Source organism: Larus michahellis, chromosome 2, assembly GCF_964199755.1.
Source record: "Larus michahellis chromosome 2, bLarMic1.1, whole genome shotgun sequence".
NCBI lineage: Eukaryota > Metazoa > Chordata > Aves > Charadriiformes > Laridae > Larus > Larus michahellis.
The window spans coordinates 3,642,615-3,666,277 of record NC_133897.1 but is presented as its reverse complement, the minus strand read 5'-3'; the positions used below and the strand labels follow the sequence as shown (position 1 = coordinate 3,666,277).

At 45.8% G+C, this 23,663-nt stretch overlaps 1 protein-coding gene across 1 annotated transcript; it reads right to left on the bottom strand.

Annotated features, from left to right (window-relative positions):
* Nucleotides 1-3,144: 3,144 nt before the first annotated feature.
* On the bottom strand, nucleotides 3,145-17,519 carry ARF1 (ARF GTPase 1). The gene is made up of 5 exons (XM_074573895.1): nucleotides 17,344-17,519; nucleotides 7,379-7,558; nucleotides 6,596-6,706; nucleotides 5,812-5,936; nucleotides 3,145-4,739 (listed from the first exon to the last, which is right to left on the bottom strand). The coding sequence occupies exons 2-5, from the start codon at nucleotides 7,524-7,526 to the stop codon at nucleotides 4,578-4,580; spliced, it is 546 nt and encodes a 181-aa protein (XP_074429996.1). The 5' UTR covers nucleotides 7,527-7,558; nucleotides 17,344-17,519; the 3' UTR covers nucleotides 3,145-4,577.
* Between the last annotated feature and the right edge of the window lie 6,144 nt (nucleotides 17,520-23,663).

The following is a 23,663-nucleotide window of genomic DNA, read 5'->3' as shown; positions in this document are numbered from 1 at the left end:
CACCACAGGGATGTCCGTGCCATGGGGGGGTTCCCCAGGCAATGTCCCCCAGCCACGTCCATGTCCCCTGCATGGGGATGGAGGAGCTTATCTCCTGGGGACCAGTGTGTTTCCAGCCCAAGTTTGTGGAAAATCGGGGACTTTGTGACTCAAGCAGCTGCGGATGAGGGTGATGGATGGTCCTTTTGGTTGAGAAACAGCCTGTTTGAATTAAAAAAAAAAAACAGGAAATTGCCCTAATTAAGGGGTGCAAAGAGAACCTCTGAAATAATTCCTGGCTAATGGGGAGAAGATGGATGGGGCTGGGGTGTCTCCCGTAGACATTTGCTCTGGTCATGTCCACGCCACAACGGGGCAGGGAGCAACCAAGTCCGTTCCCAGCTGGATTTTAAGCCTCAAAACATGAGTATTTATGTGCTTGGCACACCGAGAAAGGGGAATTTTACATTAATAAATAGAAATATTGATGCAAGCGGAGAGGGATCGCCCCGCGTGGCTGCGGAGCATCGCCGGAGTGGCCGTGCCAAGCACAAGGGCCTCGTTTGTGTAATTAATGATGCAATTTCTCCTGCTTAAGACAGGGCTGTTTTGTGTGTTTTGGCAAACAAAAGCCCCCGGCCTCAGTTTTTGAGCTTTGGCAGTGTTGGAGGGGTCTTCTGTCATCTCAGCGCCCGTGCCTTCGCGCTGCCGGGGCAAGGAGGGAGGACGGGGGGACGCAGAGCAGGGCTGCCGGTGCGGGGTGGGACCAGGCATGCCCCGTGTCAATACAAGGACACCATTCATCATGGCAGGGGGACACGGCGGGATCAGGGCCATGAGCTGAAATAAAGCCCTTCTGTCCCGCTCCCCTCTCGGGGTGCCAGCACGTGCTTAACCCCGCCAACGCGGGCAGCAGGAGATGCTGCAGAGCGGTTCCAAGCTTTGATGATCCCCTCCCCACAACACTTTTTTTTTTGCAGGGGGGAACAACATCTTGTCAGGGTCACAGGGTTATTCTTCATGGTCTGCCCCAGCTCCAGCCGAGGGACGCAACGCAACACGTGCAAGTAGGGTAGTCCCGGTTCTCCCTGCTGCGCTCTCACCCTGCCCTTACTCACCAGGCTGAGCTGGGGGTCACCCTCTTGGGGATTTTGGGGGGGGGGTCCAGGCTGCAACCGGTGCCTGCTGGGAGCATCCCAGCGCAAGGGCAGCGGTGGGGATGGTGGAGCAGGGCTTGTGCTTAACGGGAACTCGGCACCAGGCTGAAAAGGGAACTGTGGGAGCGCTGAAACATCACAGTGAGCAGAGAAAAAACCCAGAACCCTACGCAAAATCCCAGCATCCCGCTCCCTCCGTGGGTTTCCCCTGCCTTCATCTCCCAGATGGGTGGGATGGATGCTCCCGGCAGAGATAATCCGCACCCACAGCTCGAAGCATGGCAGTCGGTGCCTAAGGGTGTTGATGTACCCAGCCCGATGCCGGAGGGGCTGTGGCACTTCTACCCTGGTGCGGTTCAGCTCGCCCTGGAGGCCTCCCTCTTCCCGGCTTTCCCCAGCCTCGCTGGGAATTTCGTACTCACCCTTTCCCCTCGATCACTTCGTGCTCACCCTTTCCCCTGGACCAGCGGCTAAAATCCCCCCAGGAACCCAGCTGAGGCCAGAACAGAGCAAAGCCTGCGCTGCCCCAGCTGCGCAACAGCTCAGGATCTCAGATAACATCAGCACATTCCCCCCATCTCTTCCTCCTTCCAGCAGCAAATCCTGTGCTTACGAGTGCCGGAGCCTCAGGGGGAAAGCCATCATTTTGGAGGAGCCTCTCCACTGCCCACGGGCTCAGGGTCCCGTCTCACAGCCAGTCATCCACCTTTTTTTAGAGATGGGGGAACAAGAGAGGGGTGAGGGACTCCGCTTACTTCAGCAGCGCAAAGCAACGCCAGCAGACGAGCTGGCCCTTCAAGTCCAATTCCCTCCCAGAACAGGAATAAATAGACGTCCTGCCCCATTAGGCACGCAGAGATCCTGATGCAGAGCTCGAAATTCAAGGCCAGATGAACAGCTTCAAAGAATAACCTGACTTGCAGGAGTTTTGTAATCCCTTGTCATTGGTTGCCTAACACTATTTACCCTTCACGACCGAGACAAGCGCAAGGAATAGACACAGGGTCAGGCAGCTCTTGCTGGGAAACCTGACTAAACCTGACCTCCACCCGCAGCCGCCCCAGGTGAAGACAGGGCAGGAGACACCCGTTTCACTGGAGGAGCCTCTGCACAAGAGAGGACAGTCCTAGAATAAACCCGCGCTCAGGATCAAGGCTGGTCTGGGCACACACGTTAAGCAGCTGCCGTGCTGCTTGAAGGACTCGGAGAGGAAACACAACCTGGGGAGCGAGGGGAAGCGTAATCTGGTGAACAGAGACATCAGGAGATCACCCAAAAGGGTTGCTCAACTCTGAGAAAGCAGACGCCAGCGCAGCCTGCAGTGAGAGCAGCATTCCTGTCTCCTCCTCGCACAGCTGCAGTCCTTTCCAACACGCATCCAAAGCCTCAGGTTTCCCCACCGGTGCAGTTGCTCTCTAACCTGCTTAATAGACCTTTCCTCTTACTTTTCCAGCCTGTGTAAGGGGGAAATCTGCTGCAACTCTGGCCAGGAAAACAGCTGGCAGCAACCTGAGCACGACCATCAGTGATGAGAAGCTGCAGCTGACTGGGGAAGGCAGGACGATCAGCTGGGAGTAGCTCTGTCCCAGATCCAGAGGGGACTGCAGAATGGAAAAATGCAAAACAAAATGTTTAGGAAAGCAGACCTCGTATTTCTCCCCCCAAAACAACACTGCAAATTCGCAAAGCTTGTTATTAAATAGGATCAGCAGGAAGAACAGTGTTGTGGCAAGTGATGGGGCTACTCAAGAAGCTCAACAGATGCCCTTGAGGCAATGAAGGGGACTCCAGCAGAAGCCAACTATCACCAGCCAACAGGACCCAAGAACTGCTGCCTATCTCTTCACCTGCAGGAGCCCAAGGAAGAGAGGAGACATTATTTGGGAAATACAGGAAACATCCTGAAATTTTCATGCAAATTGGGATGTGGCAAAACGCTGGTTGGATCCCCATTAATCAAAGCAGCTGGTACTGTACAAAGAGGATACAAAACAACGTGATACCAGTGCAAGTTTCATGAAACTTTTTATTCAACAAGTATTTCATTATGATTCTGCCAAGATGATCAAATGAACAGCAAGGCATAAAAAACATGAAATAGTTAAGAGATTTTTATTCTAATAGCTTTAATTACAGTGCTTGTTTGTCGAAATGAAAACTGAAAACAAGTATACAAAACAGTTGATTACTAATCGTGTATTGAAAGCAATAAAGGTTTCCACAACACTAAATAAACCAGTTCTGATAGTTCCTCGAGTTAAAGTTTAACAGCTCCAGCTTCTTCAGTGTTTATCAAAATACAAAAGAAAAGTAAAGAGGTCTTTTTTTTTTTTTCTGATGGCAAATCTGAACCTTGCAGTATGAGGGATGCCAAGGGTTTTCACACATATACAGATATGGGATTGTTCCAAGATGGGATTGAATACTTCTAGAGTGGAATGACTCTCCAAACTCTCATGCTTTTTTTTTTTTAATTTTCCTAGACACTATACATAGATGTTTGGTGTTTTTCATGGCAATTCTTATGTTAAGTACAGTACTTTCTGCCTATAGAGCTTAGGACTAGTACAGGCTGTGCTTTCTGTGGAAAGGTTTGCCTTCTGGAGTGGTTTACACACAAGAAAAGTATAAAACACTTTTGACAAATACGACAGGCTAAAAATGTTGACTTCTGGAAATTATTCAAGTTCAATGGAAGCGATAAATCTCACCTGAACCAAAAGTCAGATGTTTAGCATGAGGCTGAAAGCTCATCTAAACCAGGTCCGACAAATCTTTTAACGAGTATGAACAAATATGAGCACATACCATGAGCTACAGAAAGAGCCACAGATCTATTAACTATGATCTGTTCTTTAAGCGGGTGAAGTTAATTGGGTGTCGATCATCGCTTCACCGTTTCAAAAGAATCAAAAGTCACCACATCAGAGCTAGAACAGCGGAAGCTATGTCAAATGTTTGGATCTTGAAGTGTTTTTACTTTTCCTTGACTATTTAAAAAAATACAGAATTCAGGTTAAAAACCAACCACCAAAGTGGATCTCACAGATCTCACAACCCAGCCGAGATAGTATTCAGCTCTACTGCACAAGGACCACTGGCAACCCTTATGTTAACCCACTTAAATCCCTTCCAAGTACTAAACAGTGAGTTGATTCTTTACAATAAAAAAGCTGAGTAATATTGCATAGGAGTACCAGAAACTGCCTCATTGGAAACAAAAACTATTTACATTAAATAAGAAACCTAACTGTTTTCAGGCTTGTATTTGCCACATTTACAGCATGATGCAATATATACTGTGACAAAAGAAATGAAAACAGCTTCCGGCACTCAATACCACAAAGTAGCACAGTTTGCCACATTAGAGTAAAGCGAAGGGCGAATAGGAGGAAATAAGAGGGAGGGGTGGAAAAAGAGGGAAGAGGAAGGTTTATGGTTTCATTTCTGGTTTCGGAGCTGATTGGACAACCAGTCCAGTCCTTCATAGAGACCGTCTCCACTAGTGGCACAGGTTGCCTGGATATACCAGTTCCTGTGACGAAGAGAATGCAGTCCAAGTTTGTCTGTGATTTCTGCTGCATTCATCGCATTCGGCAGGTCCTGAGGGAAGGAAGAAGAGTCATTTTCTCCCCTACTCGCTGAGAAAAAATGCCCGCCTCCCTACGCCGTCTTTGATCATCAACTTTAAAGCCATTAAAAGAAAGTTAAGAGCTCTAACAGCTTCTCTTTCAGAAAAACTTAGTGGACTACTTCTATTTTCACATTATTTCCCCTATACTGACAAAAAGTCTCAAAGGTTCAGCAGTATTGTGGAATATTTCTCTTCAGAAGTACTTCTCTTCAGGAAACAGAAACGAGACAGCTGATGTTTGGATCAAGTCAGCAAGCCCCTCAGTGTTGACCCAAGATCACTTACAATTCAAAGTCCATTTCATTCACTTTCCACTTGGGAAATGTTTTCTGCAACTGCAGTTAAGATTTAAAATCAACTTTTATCATGAAGTAGCACTCGCCTTAGTACTGCTTCTGTTTATAGGCCACCTTTCCTGGTCCTAGGCAAGACTTAGGGCTTCTTTGCCCTTTACAGCTGAGCCTGTGGAGTGATGAGGCAGGATGCTATTTCTTCTATAAATTTACTAGTCATATTTAAGACCCTTGACATTTGGGTTTAAGCTACCAAGGCCTTTACAAGCAATAGAAGGCCGAAGTCTCAGCTAGCTTTGTGTCCTGGAACAATACAGCCCACAGGTCAACACAAGTATGTTAAAAGTCAGGCCAGTGCTTCCACCAACACCAGCAGCACCCTCAAACACCCTAACTGAAGAATTCAGGGAGGTTCTGGCATTCCGGCCTTTCTGTCTGTTTGGAGGAAGCTTGGGCAGGGGCTGTACTTAAGCCGCGCCAACCGCAAAAATTAAACTGGTAGATTTCTTCCTTAAAATTGAAAATGCAAGCATTTCTAGTACCGAGACTGTTCAGCAGGATGCTCCTTTCAGATGAGAACAGGGTAATTCAATCTATGAGGTTGCTGTCTTCAACAAAAGTGAATGGACATTTACTGAGAGCTTATCGATTATTACATTGAAAACATGAACATCAAGTTCAAGACCTAGCACTCACAAGTTGTACGTTTTCAAGAATTCTTACAGAAAGACACTTTTCTTGGGCATACCTGTTTGTTAGCAAACACTAATAAAACAGCATCTCTAAGCTCATCTTCTGCCAACATTCTCATAAGCTCTTCTCTGGCCTCGTTCACTCGTTCTCTGTCATTACTGTCAACCACAAAAATCAGACCTAGAAATAAGCAAACAATCAGAATAAGCGTACACCAGAAGTTATTTCCAAATGATACCTAGTTCTGGACATCAGAACTAAGCTTTGAAGAAAAAAAATAATGCAAAACAATTCAGTATATATCAGAAAAATACAGTTTTCTTATTATTGTAATCTCATGTCTGAGAGAAAGCCTGTTTTTGCTGAAAGCTGATGTTAGTTTGTATTTGTGTTTTTGGAACCTGTGCGCTTCGTCTACATAGCCACTCAATATTTTCCAGTGAGTAGCAACTCTTGAAATCCTGTGACAGGACTCAAAGCCATGCACACTATAAAGGCGCAGCAGTGGAAGAAGTGACAAACTCTCAATCCATGGGGCTGTTAGAGCTTGTAGTAAAGACTACGCTTTGAAGTGAGGCAGAGAGTTGTGATGCTTACAGAAGAATAGCAAAATTCTGGACTCGCCCTGAGTCAGATGGACAAGGAAGACTGGTTTCTAGATTTCCTCCCATCCCTCTTTGAAACTGCACTAGTTTAACAGCAGAGCCACACACAAACACACCCTTTTATAATAATAAATATTCCCCCCTGCCCCGCAAGATTATCATAGTAAGGGTATTAAAAAAAAACCCAAAACTTTTTAGATTCTGGAATCCTGCAATTTAAGCGTTTAGACTCACCTTGTGTGTTCTGGAAATAATGGCGCCAGAGTGGTCTGATCTTATCCTGGCCGCCTACATCCCAGACTGTGAAGCTAATGTTCTTGTATTCTACTGTTTCCACATTGAAACCTAAAATAGAAATTGTTGACAAAAATCTCAGTTAAACATACTTGTCCCTAGACCTACTTTATTTACCAAGTCACACTCAGACTGTCATTACTAGAAACATTACCTTAAAATTTACATCTACTTTAAATAAGGAGAATCTTACATTGAAGCCCTTAGACAAACATGGGTTCTCTCAAACTCCTGCTCCCACCCCCGCCCCAAACTAAGGCACAGCTGTAATTGCCACCTGAGCAGCTAGAAAATGCAGAACAAACTATGTTACATCAAAAAAAAAACCCCAGGCTTTAAGGACTGCAAATAAAGGATGTGTCTGATCACACAGTTCTCAAAAAAAATGGAGTCACCCTCGGTTTCTCAGTCTAATCTCACTGATGCCACAGCAGGCTTAGCAGGGCAGGCTGCCATTCTGTGGCCTGTGAAGGGTTTTTCCACAAATGACTGAAGAGATGGAATGGAGTGAAAAAACAGAGTAATATAATCTCCTCCCATGCCGGAAAGATCAGCTGTGCCATCTTTATACCGTGGTTTTAGCAAGTGTTTGTTCTAACAGTCAAGTCAGGGCACAGCACTAAGTCACTTAAATTAACAGAGTGGCAGCTGAGATAAGATCCTACTGCAAACAATAAGACTCAAATCTCAAAGCAAGCAGTTATACAAATGTAAAAATCTTACCTATAGTAGGAATAGTAGTTACTATTTCACCAAGTTTAAGTTTGTACAAAATAGTAGTCTTTCCCGCAGCATCCAGACCAACCATTAGAATACGCATTTCTTTTTTGCCAAAAAGGCCTTTGAAGAGGTTAGCAAAAATATTTCCCATGCTTGAGATATGTTCTCACTGTCCAGTGAAGTCTAGAGGAAAAAGATCACAGTATCACTCATGAGTTACCAATGGCTGGGTTCTGACCAGGGCATAATCAACCACCAAAAAAAAAGTATCAAATAATATGAATTCTTTAGACACCCTGAAACCACCACCATACATTATTTTTCCCCATACTGAAGCCATACAAAGATGAACAGATACGCCAAAACTTACTCCATATAAAAAGACATGGCTCCGAGTGCTTTAGATCTTTCAAACGTTCTTTCAGAGATTTTAGTATTAAACACCATTCTCAAACTTTTGTTTGCAAAATTGATGGTTTGCTTTCAACGCAACTAACCACTTCACGTACTTTGTCCTCCATTGTTATGGGATAACTTATCTGCGGCCTAAAGTGTCACCATAAAATACACTTTTTCTAATTGACCTGCAGTTAAAAAACATTTTAAACGTGTGCTCATCTCTTGCTGCTTAGTGTACCTTCCTTCTTGTGCGAAGGAAATTCAGAATACAGCTTGGATTCTCCCTTACTCAAAACAGTTTCCTTCCTCTCAAACCCCGAGGAAATGGCCTGCGAGCACAGTGTAAATACAAAGCAGTATTACTTTCATTAACATCAGGGGGGAAGCCTTCCCTAGGAAGCAAATTCACATTTACTGAAACTTAACTATTGAAAATTAATAGCCACATTAAAACAGACAGGTTTAGAAACAAATGCTTCCTCCTCCCCTGCGAACACTTCTCCTTGGACGCTCAGAATTGATTAAAAACATCGTCAGAAGCTTCCTGTTTAGGAACTGGAGAAACTGCTTCTCTGCTCCAGCCCTCAGAGACGCTTCCCTGTGCCCTTGGGATGGGATCCACCCCACCACAACTTGTCCACTTCTTCCACAAATTTCCCCCCCTTCCCGTACTTACTACTACACAGCTCACAGCAAGTTTGAAATCACCAAAAGAACCATTATTCTGCTCACGTAAGGCAAGAAAAAATCAGCCTGAAAGCTTTACAGTGGGGTGCAGATGAGGATGTTACGTGGCGATAGTGCCGGTCCACACCTCTACTGCTGCTTTGTCTAGGAGCTCTCAGATGTCAGTTTGAAAAGAAAGAGACTGAGCCCAGCTGAAAATACAAGCTTAAGACAGTAGAAGCACTCACAGCCAAGAGGTGTAACATTCAAAGGACCGGTTTCCTGTAAACCAAGTCACACAATTTAAAGCGCAATATGAAGTATGAATCATCTCTTGAAGATACTCTGCATTTCATGATGAAGCTGTGTGCTTGAAGCAAAATTCTCACTGGAAATAGACTTTACAGAATATTTAAGACCATTAAAACAAGCTTTGAACTGAAAAACACACCACAGAACAAGAATCTTGTTCTGCTCTGTTTGCTAGGGATGTATGAAGCCTGGCTTCCTCGCTCAGCCCTGGGACAGGTCTAAGCAGTTCTGCCCTCCTCAGGAAGCTTTGCTGGATACAATTTTTAACCCAAAAGTTAAGCACTGTAACATTAACTAGGTCACATGTCTTGGCACAAGCAGCTCCACCGTGAAGTTCAGAGTCCACTCCAGAGTTCCCGAAATGACATCAATCACCACTTCAACTCACTCAAGTAACATGAGTCAAAAATTCATTTATTTTATATGGCTGAAGCTCAACGCGATTGAAACTTTAAAACTGTAAACCAGACAGGGCAGCTCGGGGATTAAAACCAAACAGAAGGTTTAAAAGGTCTAATATTCCACCATTTCCTTCATATTTCTGAAGCACAACCAAGAATATTCAACTCCCACTGGAATACACGAAAGCTGTATAAACAGGAAAGTTAATTAGGAAGCAGAGAAACAGTTTTGCTAGAGTCCCTGTTTATCCAAATCACTCACACAGCAGGAAACCTCACTCCCCAGCCCACAACAGCAGCCCTTACTGGGCTGGAGGGGAGGGAGGCTGTAAAGCTTTCCTTTGTCCAGCTGCTCACCCTTCCTCTATCTTCTGCTTCAACTGAAATGCAACAGTCAGAATTGAACTGTAATCTTTTACCAGAGCTCTTGTAACCCTCCAAAACGAGTGTAAGAACCTCTGTAGCAAGAGAACCTTACAAGCCCTCCAAAAGAATGTGTTTCTTTATGTTTAAAAGTGTAATAGGTTCTTAAATGCTTGGGTCAACAGCAGTAATCAGGTAACACAGCAAAATCTTAGCATTTACATCCACAACATCTTTCCACACCCTGGAGAAGTCACAGTCTGCTGAACAAGTTGCTTACACCTGGCACTAACAGTAGCAAATCCCGTTAGATTCTTGTTCTCCTGGCAGCTATTTCCAGGTCAATCTGCCCTCCACCACCGAAGCTGCTTTTGTACCATCCATTCTCCCTAGTTTTACTTTTTGTGAAGAATAAGAAGTTAAGACACATTTAAATGCTTTGCTTCCATTTTCTTCTTGTTCTCTTCCACATTCCTACCATCAAAACCGCTTCTGTAACTGATTTGATACTTCAGGGTAGGTGACACTGCAGAAAGTCTGATTTATTTTTACAGGCAGTTAACAGTAGTTTACAATCCACACCTGGAATAGAAGTGCGTTTAGATGTTGACTAGAAAGTAGCAGTATCATTGCTGTCTAAAAGAAAAACACCAGGAGAAACTCATCTGCAGAACTCCCACAAACCATTGTGGGTCCTACCAGTGACCTGTTGGATGCTGCTGGAGGAAGAGAGAGGGCCTTTGCCTTCCCCATCGGGGGCACCATCCTCCAACCAGCAGCTAGAATCACGTGTTCATCTATTGCCACAGAAAAGGAAATCTTACTCCCACGGTTTTGTACACTACACTCCTCTCCCTACACTGTCCCTAACAGTATTTCATGACTATTATCTAAGCAAAAGCACCTTGAGTTCCTTCCTCTGTATCAATGAAATCCTCAACCCAGTCATCATCATCACAACTGTGACCAGCCACCAGGTTTTGTGGTGGCTTTGTGACCATTCCTGCTGACCAACAGCGCAGACGCTACCACAGCGGAAACTGCTGGGACAGTTTAGAGCTGCTTCCCAGGACTTCGCTGCCACCCATTAATGCAACTCAGCTGAGAGATCACGCGATTACTTCCAGTGTACTTCAGAGCGGAATCTGCTTACTTTAATTCTCATTTCAGTCCGCTAGTTGGACCACGAGAACTAACAGACAGTCTGAAAATACAAGGAAATTTAAGACCCTTTTAGGTTAACCAAGGCATGTTCAACATTTGCAACCTATATCAAGACTTGCCAATATACTGCCTATATTCTCTACTGAAGCTTAACTTTCTCTTTTCCTCAACCCAAATGTTGTCAGTAATCGCTACACTGATCATTTTACAAGCACAAGTTCAATAAAACATAAAAGACTAGGCTTGCGAGCTGTTTGTAGTACTTCAGCATATCTTCAAAAGAGGTATCTATCAGCTAAGTAGGAGGATTTGTGTATGAAAGGGAACAATTTGAATAAATGGCACAGACTATTTTTGCAGAGCATAGGGTGCTTCAGCTTCCAGAAATGGAAGCTCACCACCTCTCACCAAACCCTGATCAGCCCCAAACTGAACTCTCTGTATGACTCTTGTTTCTCCCTGCTCATCGAAGCCCACACCTTAACATAGTCTCCTCCACCTCAAGATCCTCACAGCACTAAAAACCTGTTGGGCTGGTTCAGGTAAGATATAATGCACCACGGGTAAACATCGAGAAAGACATTCACTGCATAAGACTGCAGTTTTGTTTCAGGAAACAAGGTATTTTCAGCAGCCTGTTTTCTAGTAAGTGATACATTTAGATAAGCAATTAGGAGAACAGGCAGCCTTTTTTTCAGAAAGGCTCAGTGTAATGAGTTAAAAATGAATGAGTGTCTGCAGTTGCTGGCAGCCTGCTGTCTGTTAAAGCAATACGGCCCATGAGTAAGAACTAGAATTTGCCTTTATTAATTGTAGGTGGTTAGAATAAAAGCTCTGAGGAGTATCTCAAGGCCAAAGATCATTCAACACTTAATCTTCTGCAGCATTTTATATTTAACTGTACGTTAATGCATTTTAATGCCATTTCATTCAGGCTGCTTATCTTGAGAAGTCAAATACGATTCGTGACCTCCAAACTTCTCAGATGAGCTGTGAGCTAACAAGCCATCCTACACCAGTATGACCAGAAGGGTATGCAGTATAGAAAACATAGCTACATCTTGAACTCTCTGCATAACCTTAGTTTTGCACCTCTGGAAAAGTTCTTTTTGACCATATAGAGATTAAACTTCACTGAGCCAGGAGTTGTGGCAAATGCCACAGTTTCATTCAGGTTTATACCATTCCTTTAAACACACCATAGCAGACAAAAACCAGAGGCCAAGACAGAGGATACCATACACAATATTTAGTCAAATTATGCCTACAGTATAGAAATACATTTATTTCACTTCTACTTATCAGCACTTACCACATTAAGGCTCCCACAGTGAAAAAAATAATGCCCAAAACTTTTCAAGTGGCATAACCAAACTTTCTGGGCACAATCATTTTGGCAATCTGTTCTCTATAGCTGAAAAATACCAGCAGCAATGAAGATCAGTCAAGAAAAGCTTAATTCTGTCCCTTCTCTGCACAGCACACTGAGATACAAAGGTACAGAAGGGATTTGTTGTCTCTGGGAACGATTACATCTCCCTAGGACTTTCATATCTTGTTTTAAATGCCCGTTTCAAGGAGAGACAACATGGTGCCACTACCAATGAGTAACTGCATTACGCAGTGATTATCAGGCAAAATATTAATGCTAAAGCACAAGCTGAAACCCCTAACAGTTGCAGATTTACCAAAAAGCTTTTTCCTAGTAGCTTTCTGCACCTTGTTCTATTTGCTTAGACACCTACAGCAAGTAAAACTGGTGCACTTACAATTTACTACCAAAAGTACATCTCCATTTAAAGGAAAGTCTATTTGACACTGGCCTAAACATTAACTCCACCTCTAATACAATTAGAAAAACCCATAATTCCTAACCTCGTATTAACACACTAGTTTTATCAGTCACGGGAGAACAAAAATTGATCAATTTGTTATTTAATAGAATATTGATTTGAAATCCAGTCAGTTATCACAAGTTGGCTTGTATCATGTTTCAACTTTACAGCATTCTAGAAGGTTTTAAAATGTCAAGAGAAAGAAAACATTCGTACAAAAGATCAAACCCATGTGTAAACAAGAGGTGAGAAAGCTTTTTTTTTCCTAAAAAAAAAAAAATCAAGTTCAACAGCTGTTACCTGCAAGAACAACTGGCAAATAATTTAAAGTGCAAATCTAAGATGGCAGCTTGTTCTTTACAGTATAAAGTGTGATTTAGAAGAGAATGTGAGAAGTGATCCAACGAGAATAGAACACTGCTAAAATTTAGGATTAATCTTGGGCCTCAGCATTTCACACCACCACTCAGCAGACACAGTCAGTTAAGTACAGCTGCATTCTTTTGAACTTGAAGTAATTTCTTTAAAGTGTTCTGTTACAGCAAGTTGTGAAAAACGCTCTTGATGAAAACACTTCTTTATATATAGCCAGAGTGGCCCAATACATGACTATTCAAGTACAGTTATATTCAACTATTTTTAGAAATTGTTTACTGGCCTTTCATATCTGATAACCTGAGTGAAAGATGACTATGTATCAACTCAAGCCCTTTAACTTCAGGGCCTTAACAGTGGAATTTAGCTTAAATAATTTTGATTTGAATTACCTGAGACTTCAGACCATACTAACATCACTAGGTATGGAATAGATGCAAAATGTAGGAGTAGCTAACAAGTAGGCTAGGCTCTTTTATCAGCAGGGGATTATCTTGGACTTAAAAATCACCATTAATAAAGGCCACCTCAAGAACTTCTTTTCAGAGCTTTTCAGTACTACCAAGTCCCAACTCCTTCACAGGGGAGTGTTAACTGTGGAGATCAAAACTAACCACTGCAACAGTTTTCCCCACTTCACAATGGATGCAATTCTGCCAGGCACGAGATGCAAAAGGTGTCCTAAATTATCATATTATCAGAGACGTTAGAGGAAAAGTACTGGCATTGAAGCGTTATGTGAAATACAAGTTAAAAGGTATGTAATTGTACTCCCATCTAAAGAGGGATAGATGGATTTGGCCACCAAAGGCTGGCAGTGACCAAATAAAAAGGGCCCAGATGCACATGGCATGTTCAAGGCAGATGGAGGACAAGTCAACCTCAAGATAGAAGTTAGGTGAAAGAAGATCCAACTCGGAGCTGCTCCTTATGTAGCACCTTCATTTAACCTAAGTAGGTTGAACATCTTGCCGTCTATACGCATTACCCAGACAGCACATCTTCCACATGCTGTAACGTTCTCTTGAGAGCGCTGGGCTCAGAGTGGCAGGAAAACAGAAAGTATTTCCACTTACAAGATCAAAACAAGGGCAAGAGAGGGAAAATTTCCTTTGGGGTCATGCCTACTTCTTCTCAGACACAAGAACTCACTCCTAAAATATCAGTCAGAATAAAAGAGTCAGTATTAAGCAAAGAGAGTGGGTTGTTTGACTTAATACTCAAAACCCAAATACAGTTATTGTCTTAGTCTCACCTTCAAGCAGGAGCAGCAAGCTACTTCTGTTTCACAGCAAAATCTCTAACTATTCTAAACAGTTATAGACACCACGCATAACTCAACAGCATGCAAAACAACAGATAGGAAAAAACACATCTGGTCTGAGAAATATTTTATTTAAAGGATAGTTTGACAGGCGGGAAGTACAGAAAGAGTTGCTGTTCATGCTTTTAGACAAAACACATACATGACTTCCCTGAGGCCCACCTGTAGCTGCTCAGGAAATAAAACGGTGCCAACAATGTAGCTGTGACACCCCAAGTGAATATGCGACTTCATATTCACCTGTTAAACAGTGGGTACGCTGCCATTGAGAACTGGTTATTACAAAGCATTTCTTTTCAGATAAGCAGTGCACAGTTTTTTGAGCCTGAACTATCCACAAGTTCAAAATCTTAACTTTTAAGCCAAATATCCTGTTATTCATTCCCAGTAACCGGGCAGTAAGTCAACATTTACACTCATATTACAAATGGCAAGAACTCACATGAGAGCTTCGGTAATGAAATTGGCTTTTGGTTTGGGGAAAATGTCAAAGCAGAGCCTACGCAGCTAGCTGTTAGGTACAAGATCAGTGTATGAATAAGAGCTATATTAGACATGAGATTTTTTATTAGAATTGAAGTATCAGCAGAAGTAGCACCACAGCCCTTCAATGTTTGCATGTGTTAGAAACAAGAAATAAAATTGGATACTCACGAGCAGAAAGAAAAAAATGCTGAATAATACAGAAAAACAGCTGCTGTAGTACGAAGCTGATTATAAACTACTTTACTCATCAGTTAAAGAAAGGGAATAATGGCCGAGGACTGTGCTAGCTCTAATACAAACTCTGTAGCATTTCAGTAGCAAAACTTTCAAGAGATTTCTAAAAAAGGTATCAAAACTATTCCTTTCCAGAAAAAGTTAATTTATGTTCACCATATTAACAGATCTCAGGAGCTTCTATTTCTAAAGCGATCCTTTATTTTTAAAGAAAAGTGGTTCTTTAAACTTCACCACTGCAAATTCAGATGGAGTCTTGCGTTGTGAACTTTTTGTCCTTTCACCAATTTATGTAATCAATAGCTTATCTGATAATTGTACCTCGGCAAGACGTATGAATTCTACTGCTTAAAGCAGGCTTTCAAACAGGTGTAACTGAAGCACAACACAATTTGGTGAATTATAAAGACTGGAATCCAGCCCCCTACTCCCACACACACTTTGTTTGCCTTGAAAAGCTGTGACTAGTCCTGCCCCCAACTTGGTCAGCATGACTAACACAGACGGGGAACTAAGCGCACTGAGCAAAAACACACCACTCCTGCCCAGTCCCTTTTCAGATTCCAACTGTATTTCACAACTAGGCAATCTGAAAAATTCAGCAAATGCCTTAGACCATGGGGGACTGATTTATGTTCTGGTGTCTGCCTTTTAACACCATCCAGCAACTATTATGTATACCACAGACTATAGCAGCAAAGGCTATTCCGAGTGGAGGTGACATCTGCTTAAGCCATTTTTACTCCTGATGCTCCACCACAGTAGAAGCGTCAATAAACTTGGCAAAGCAATTGAGTTTAAGAGGTTCAAGTGAGGCGAGTTTCCTCACCCTTTCACCCAATGTAATTATTACAACAGAGAAAGCAGTCCAACAGGGTTCTCAAGCACTGCAGATGTGTTTTTAACAGAGGAAGTCAGAGGCATCATACCAGCCTCATAAACTTTCCTTTCAGAGAATTCTCTTCTACATCTGTAAGATTGTGAGTACTTATACTGACCATTTGATTGTAAAACCCAGGAATAAAAGCTAAGAAGTAACCCAATAGTTCAGCTACAGTTCCTTTCTCCTACATAAGTGCTCCAAATCAGTAGCAAAAATAGTAATAACGATATTGCCAAATGACCTTGGACAATTTACTTTGACTCGATTTCTTTGCCTGAAAAATAAGGTTAATAGAATATCCTGCAAACGGATGTTGTAAGTCTTGCCGCTTGCAAAACAAAGTTCAAAGTATTATATAAATAGTTCGCATTTTAGTTATTGACAAAGTTACATTTCAAAGCAAGACCTCTGGATACGACTCTAATCAACCTGTGGAATTTGGTTTAGCAAGAGCCAAGCAGCAAAGCAACAAGGTCAATGTCAAACACAACATTTAGGCAGTTTTACGACCCAGCAGAGTTTTAGTTGCACTCTCCTCCATGAAAACGTTCACATAGCTGACCTATCACTTTATCAGACAGAGGTTATCAGCCCAAAGTATCATGTTAACTACTGACAGAGACAGGATATAGTATTTTCAGACAGAATATAATATCCTCCCACCGGGAGCTGCTATGCCAAGGAAAAGTAATCTCCTAGACCACTAAACCCGAGCCACTGAGGGTAAAAACAGTCTGCTCCAGGCTAAAGCTCAACTTCTTATCATCACCCCCTCGGCCCAGCCGAAAGCCCAACTCAGCAGCCAAGAGCTTACAGGAAAATAACCTCTCTCCTACGAGTTTCATCCGAGCCTCATTTCCCCTACCGAGCTACCAGATCTCCGAGGTCTGCTACGATAAGGGTTTTCGGGGGGCGGGAGAGGAAAAGGAGGAAATACTTCTCTCTTCGGACGCGCTCCCGGGCGGGGCAGAGGCCGGAATGAGCGAGTTTGGGGAAGGGAGGAGAAGGCCATCCCGCCGCATCCCCTCTTAATTCCTCCGGCAGGGGGAGCGGCGCCGGGGCCTTGTGCAGCTGCTGGGGAGTTATAGCGGTTCCCCCCCCACCTCCTCCCCTCGCCCCTGCCCACGCCTCCCCAGCAGAGAAGAGAAAGGGCTGGCACCCACCCCGGCCCGGCCACCCAGCCCCAAAGGCCTGAGTAGGTGTGTGTGTCGGGGGGGAGGTGGATGGGGCAGCGCTCCAGCCAGGCCCGCCGTTCCCCAAGGCCCGGCGCTGCGGCCTGGCTGCAGCTTCCTCCCGCCCGCTGAGGAAGGCGACAGCGGTGGTGGGGAGGGAAAGAAAGAAGGACGGAAAAAAGCCCCCGCCACGACCCGCCGCCCCCTCCTCCCCTCAGCGACAAGGCCGCGGCGCCTCACAGCCGCCCCGCGGGCCGCCGCCCGCAGGGTGTGGGCGGCGGAGGGGGGGGGATGGAAAGCGGGGCGGCGGACTGAAGCGAAGGGAAGGGAAGAGGAAGGTGTCGGCGAACCCACCGGCGATCAGCTTGGCTGCCCCCCGGGCAGTGGATACGGCTGTCCTCGGGCTGTCCCGCTCGGAGCCGGCCTCCCCCTCCTTGCGCCTCTCGCCCGCTCTCCGCCCAGGCAACACAAGATGGCGGCGCTCGGCGGCCACGTCAGTGCCAGCCCCGCGCGCGGCACGACGGGTAACCGAGGAGGGCAGCGGCGGGAGGGGGCGTGGCCTCGAGGGAGAGTGGGCGGGACCACGGGGGGAACTGCAGCGCTGGAACTGCGGGGGGGCGTGGCCAGAGGCATGGCCACGCCCCCACACGGACACCACGCTCCCTGTGTTGCCCCGCCTCGCGGCTCGTGACCTGGGCCGCGGTGTGCGCGCGAGGGCGGGCTTCTCCCGTACAGATCCATCTATACACATTTATATATGTATTTATATAAATATACATTTAAAAGCGGCCCGCGCATCCCGCCGCGGGGTTGGTGCGTGTCTGACAGTGGCAGCGTGCCCCCCCCCCCGCCCCCTTCATACACATCGACTGCATATTTTCTATGTCGGGAAGAAAATCCTTACTTTTTTAATGCTCTTTCATCCAAAATAAAGCGGGACTGCGGCTTCTGCTGTCACTTCAGTCCGCCAAGGAGGGTGTCGTGGTTTAACCCCAGTTGGCAACCAGGGCCACAAAGCCGCTCGCCCTCCCTTCCCACCCACCACCCCCCATTTGGTTGGGAAAGAGTCGGAAAATTGCGGGAAAACTCACGGGTTGAGATAAAGACAGTTTAACCAGTAAAGCAAAAGCTGCGCACGCAAGGAAAGCCAAATGAGGAATTCATCCCCTGCTTCCCGAGGTGTTCCCATTCCCTTCAGGTGATCAGCCGTCTCCAGGAAAGCAGGGCTCCATCACGCGTAACAGTGACTTGGGAAGACAAACGCCATCGCTCCCAAAGTCCTCCCCTTCCTTCTTCTTCCCCAGCTTCATATACTGAGCACGACGTCCCATGACATGGAATATCCCTGTGGTCAGTTGGGGTCGGCTGTCCTGGCCGTGTCCCCTCCCAACTTCTCGCCTACTCGCTGGTGGGGCAGTGTGAGGAGCAGAAAGGTCCTTGAGAGCTTAGAAACAACACAAAACACCAGTGCGCCATCACACCGTTCCCATCCCAACCCCAAAACATAGCCCCACACCAGCTGCTAGTAAGAAAGTCAACTTTCTCCCAACTGAAACCCTGACGGAGAGAAAACAGAGAGGATTTGTTAAAATTTTCCCTGGTTTTGGTACCGGAAAAGGCTAAACAGATGGAGAAGACCTGCAGGATGGAGTGCACTGGGTGCTGCTGCGGCCCCTCCGTGCCTCAGTTTCCCTATGGGAAAACCCTTTTAATTTTTTCACCTTAGTAATACACAGATGTGGGAGGGAAGAGGTGAACATGGAGCAATTTTTTAATTCCACGTGGAAAAAAAATAAATTCGCATGGTTCGAAAGCTCGGGAGATTGGTGTAGAAACAACTCTTAGCGCATGGGCGCAATAAATTGAGGATTATTTCCTTTCCGGTTTTGGGGTAACTCTAAGATATATTGAGGTCATGTGCTTTCCCAGGCTAAATGCTAAAGGCTAAATACTAAATACTTCCTTTATTAAAGACAGGAAGAGGAGTTTTGAAAGACACCAGGAAGCCATGAAAACTGCTTGTTTCTAGGTTTCCCCCCAGTGCTCGTAGGACATGAATACCTCGAAGACTTCCATCCCCCTGTCAAATGGGGTTGAAATCGCCCAGCGGCTGATAACGTTACGCAGAGGCGAGGGAAGGCAGACGGACAGATGGATGTGAGCCCAAAAGCTTCTTTTCCTGAAAAATCGGGTCACGCGCGCGAGAGGGATGGCAGCAAGAGGGCTGAGAAATGCCAGGAGGGAGCCTGGGGTGGCGGCGAGATCTGCCCTGTGCTTCCTCCAGGGAGGCACCGTCCCCCGTCATGAGCAAGTATGAGTTAATATTATTATTATTTTACTTAAGGAAGCACCTAAATTGCATTAAGATCTCCCCAGACAGCCAAAAGGCAGCCGGAGCATTGACAGTCTAAGAAAGCAATGGAAAAGACGCGCCGAGAAACCAAATGAATTCTTTTTTTATTCCGCACTGCAGAAGCCGACCTGTCTCAAAACGGGGGATTTCAGGAGGAGAATAACCGTTGGCAGTGAACAGATTGCTGCCCACCTCGATGTCCGGGCGGGGACAACTCCCACTGGGATGGCAGATGTCCCCGTCCCTTCGGCACCGGCTCTTTGCGCGGTTAGTGAACCCTTTGGGGCACGGCATCCTCCAGGACCTGGTTTAAGCCATACCGAGTTGGACCTAAAACGGCGTCTAATCCTTCGTCAGTGTCTTCGAGAAAGAAAATGAGAATTTGCACTTGCTTGGGGCTCCTGGGGAATATGTGTCCTTGCTGGTTGGGGATATTTTGGGTGAGCCCTGGGGCAGGAGCTGTGCCGGGAGGCCACGCTCTGTGTGTCTGTGGATGGGCTGGTAGGAGGGAGCTGCTCTCAAAGCAACAGCAAAACCCCATTAATGCAATTATCCCCCATCCCCAAATCCCCTCCTGCCCATAGCCCAACCAAGAAACTGCTTGTTTTACATCCCTGTCTCCATCCCTGGACAATGAACCAGATCAGGGCGCTGCTCTGAGTTAAAAATAACCATTTTCTCCTTTTTTTTTTTTCTTTTTTTTTTTTTTTGCTTCATTTTTAACCCAGAGCGATTCCTCGCTTTAGCTCATGGGGTTAGAGGGAGGGGAGAAGATACTCATCCCACCATCCCCATCACCTCCTACCCTCCGCGGCGAAAATCCAGCTGACGGAGGTGCCAGCCAGGCAGTCGAGGGGGGTTTATTTTATTATTATCATCTACGATATATCATCTACGATATATGATTTCACCGTTATCGCCTCGGCAAGGACCCGAGTCGACGCTGTGTGTGAGGAGCCTGTAGAAATTTGGCCCCCTTGGTCTGAGTCATTAATGACGGCTGCCGTGATGCAAGGCGAACACTTTGCCCGGTGACTCATGACATTTATGGGAAGGAAGAGGCCTCGTTTTCTCTTTTTTATTTTTTTATTTTTATTTTTTTTTTTGCAGCTGGGAGAGCAGACGTGTCACTTGCTCTTTCTTTTCTGTGAAAAGCCGATGTGGGAGGACAAAATGGGAAGGGATCCCTCAGGGCGGTTGGGCTGATGGGTGCTCCCAGGGTTGCCAAAAGCTCTTTGGCTCCTTTGGCTTTTTCCTTTGGAGCCGGAGAGTTTCCCTCCCTGCCGGGAGCCTCATATGACAAATCTGCCGGCTGAACTACACCCTGTCCTCGCTGCCTTCTGAAAAAAAATCCCCAGTGTTTGTGAAAGGCGATTTTCTGAGGTTATAAAAATATCATCCGGAGTTCACTAAGCCATGCTTTTCCTTTTGCATCTGCCCCAGGAAAAGATACCGCGGGCTGGATTTGCCCTGAATACAGGATCCCTAAAAGTCGATCTTTTCCCCCAGCATGGGCAAGTTGTCTTTATTGAGAAGACCCTTTATTGGTGATAATCTGCTGGTGTCTGGTATCATGGGGTGGTGGAGACCTCTGAGCTGGTGGTAGTGATGTCCAGCTACTAAATCCCTCCTGGTGGTGATGATGAAGTCATTTTGGGGTGTTTTGGGGTGATACCAGTGTGGGCACCCACGTGGAAGGGGCTGAAGGACACCAGGGTCCATCACTGCTCTGCTTTCTGCTGCCCTAAAGCTCTGGCTCTGCGAGGCCATGTTGTCAGGTTGGGGATTGCTCATCTTTGAGTCTCTCATGTTGGGGTGAGAATTGCAATTACTCACAGGAGCTGTGAAATTATCCCCTGACAGCAATTTGCTACCTTATCTACCGAAAAAATAGCAATTATTTCTTGGTTTTGGGGTCCTGGGGTCACCTATAGATGGGTCCAGTCTGTTGAAAAGCCAATAGATCTAGTCTTGCTGCTCACGTTTTACCATTCTGGCAGCAAGAGGAAGGTGGAAATGGGGAGAAAAGCAAGCTGAACTCTAAATGCTCCCTTGATAGGCAGCAAAATAAGAATATTTTCGGCAAGAACTTTTATTTTGCTATGGTTTCTCCACTCAGAGTTGACTTAGGTGGTAGAAGGACCCACATAGCCAGAGCATTTTTGAGAACTTCTCAGATGTGTGACTGAAGCCTGGAGAGCAAATGGAGCAGATCAGCTCTCCGCCCATGGCACCAGCTCCCGTGGGATCTTGAGCAAATTGCTGCAGCTCTCTCAGCCTCACTTTTTTTCTCCTTAATTCAGAAATAGCTTCGTGACTCAGTGACGTGCCGTGTAACCTGCTGGTGAGAAGAGCTTTGTCTAACATCAGCGTTGCTAATTGCTGACACCTCTGGATAACACTCTCAGCTGCATCTGCAGCGGGGTGATGCCCTATTTGAGCAGCCTTGGCGATGTCTTTTGGTACTCGGGAAAGATGGGTTAGACACAAAAAGTTGGTTCCTCTGCTGTCGTCTATCCATCCTTCCTCCCTTCAGCTGCTACAGGGCAGATGCCCCGCCTGAGCGAGTCCCTCTGCTCTTCCTCAAGTCAATGGAGATAAAGAGATTCACCCATCCTGCTCCAGACATCACCTCCAGCAGGTCTCCGTTGCCTATTAAGGGAGGTCTCCAGGCGAGATGTCCACAGTCAGTCAGCGGGATCCCTCCTGGGATGATAGGCAAGGATTTGCCATGCTCCCCACATCGTTTTGACCTCAAGCGCTTAATTTACTGAATGTTTAAGTTGGAAAACGCATGCTGGCAGGTTACTTTGCCTGCAAAACACCCCGTGACCTGCTCAGCTTGCCCCTGAAACTCAAACATCTGTGGTCAAGGAGTGCTCACTGGCTGTGTCTTCTCCACAGAGCGCTTCAAACACAGAGGTGCTAACCACCGTCACTGATTACATCTGACAGCATTTTGGGCATCTGCAGTGGCAGTAGAAATGCATTCCTGACCACGCAGCTGAAGTATCTTTACAAAGCGCTGCTGTCCTCTTCTCCCCTCCCCTATACGCAGCCAGAAGGGGATGATAAGCTGAATTCACCTACATGTGTGAGGAGATGCTGTGGCCACCGACTTGCAGCAGCTCCCGGACGCTCAGAGCTGGGAGCCGAGAGGCTGCTTGTGTTTTAGGAGTGAGTAACAGTGTCGGTATTTGACCTGTGAGGGCCTCTGCTCTTGGGATTTGAGCAGCTCAAGACTCATGACCTGATAATGGTGTTGGCTGGTACCACGAATGGTTGGTCTCACCCTTCACCTTCTCCGATTTTGGGTTTACTCCGTGGCAGCATTTTAATGTTGGAGGTTACGTGGCAGTGCTGGAATCAGACCTGCACTGATGGAGCTGCAGCTGGAAATGCAGCTTCGTCGGGTGTCCAGATCCATGGGGCACAGGCCCATGTGGGGTGGAGATGTGGACAAGCACTGTTGTCCCCTGTCTTTGAGCATCCCCTGAAGACACCAGCCATTCCTCGCCAGTGCTTCCAGGTCTTCATGGCCAGGCCATGCGATTACCCACAGCTCAAAGTATTTGATGAGATCAGGTCCTTAGGGATATCTGGTCTTCCTGGATCCTCAAGGCCTACACACAAAGATGTTTGCTCCTGTGACCTGGATAACTTCAAGGTGCTGTGGGGATTAGAAATACCATCAACTGGGGTGTCATCTCAACTGGGAGTCCAGTAAAGGTGAAAGGTTAGAGCCTTAAAATACCCCATTTGTAGGGCTTTGTGCAATTTTACAGAGCTCCATCAGGGAAAGCTCTCTGTCCATCATTAGGGTACCATGCTGCTGTGTAAGATTTGGTGTGGCACATACCCTTCTGCTTTTAATGACCATGCACAGAAAACCTGGATTTTAAATGCCCAGCTGAAATATTTCACCTCTAGCAGCACAGTGCTCTAAAATCCCTTGGTTTGCTAGCAAAGCTGCTGCCTCTGAAACGCTAATATTGTGTCCTGTCACCCCTGGCTTTTTCCAGCCAGGATTCCCAGTTAATGAACTGTAAAAGAGGAGAGCGCTCCAGCTTTCCATATGAAGTAGCTTGGCTATGGAGATCTAGAAGAAAACGTAACACCAGAGGTATCAAGGTTATTATCACAGCGTTTTCCTGGATGGGGATGAAATTTAGGCTGTTCTCTATCATCGAAACCTCATTAAGTTGCGCAGCCACTAATTGATATGCCCAAACCTGACAACTTGGCTCAAAGGAGAAGACGGCGGTTGCCCTGGGACCCGCCAATCAATGTCACAGCTATTCCAGGCCCACGGTGAACTTTG

What these genes read in the sequence shown, in the direction of transcription:
- ARF1 (XM_074573895.1), bottom strand. Translation starts at nt 7,526, where the DNA reads ATGGGAAATATTTTTGCTAACCTCTTCAAAGGCCTTTTTGGCAAAAAA. An exon ending in TTATTTCCAGAACACACAAG is followed by an intron (nt 5,937 to 6,595) that starts GTGAGTCTAAAC and finishes GCTTATTTCTAG; the next exon opens with GTCTGATTTTTGTGGTTGAC. An exon ending in TAGTGTTTGCTAACAAACAG is followed by an intron (nt 4,740 to 5,811) that starts GTATGCCCAAGA and finishes TCCTTCCCTCAG; the next exon opens with GACCTGCCGAATGCGATGAA.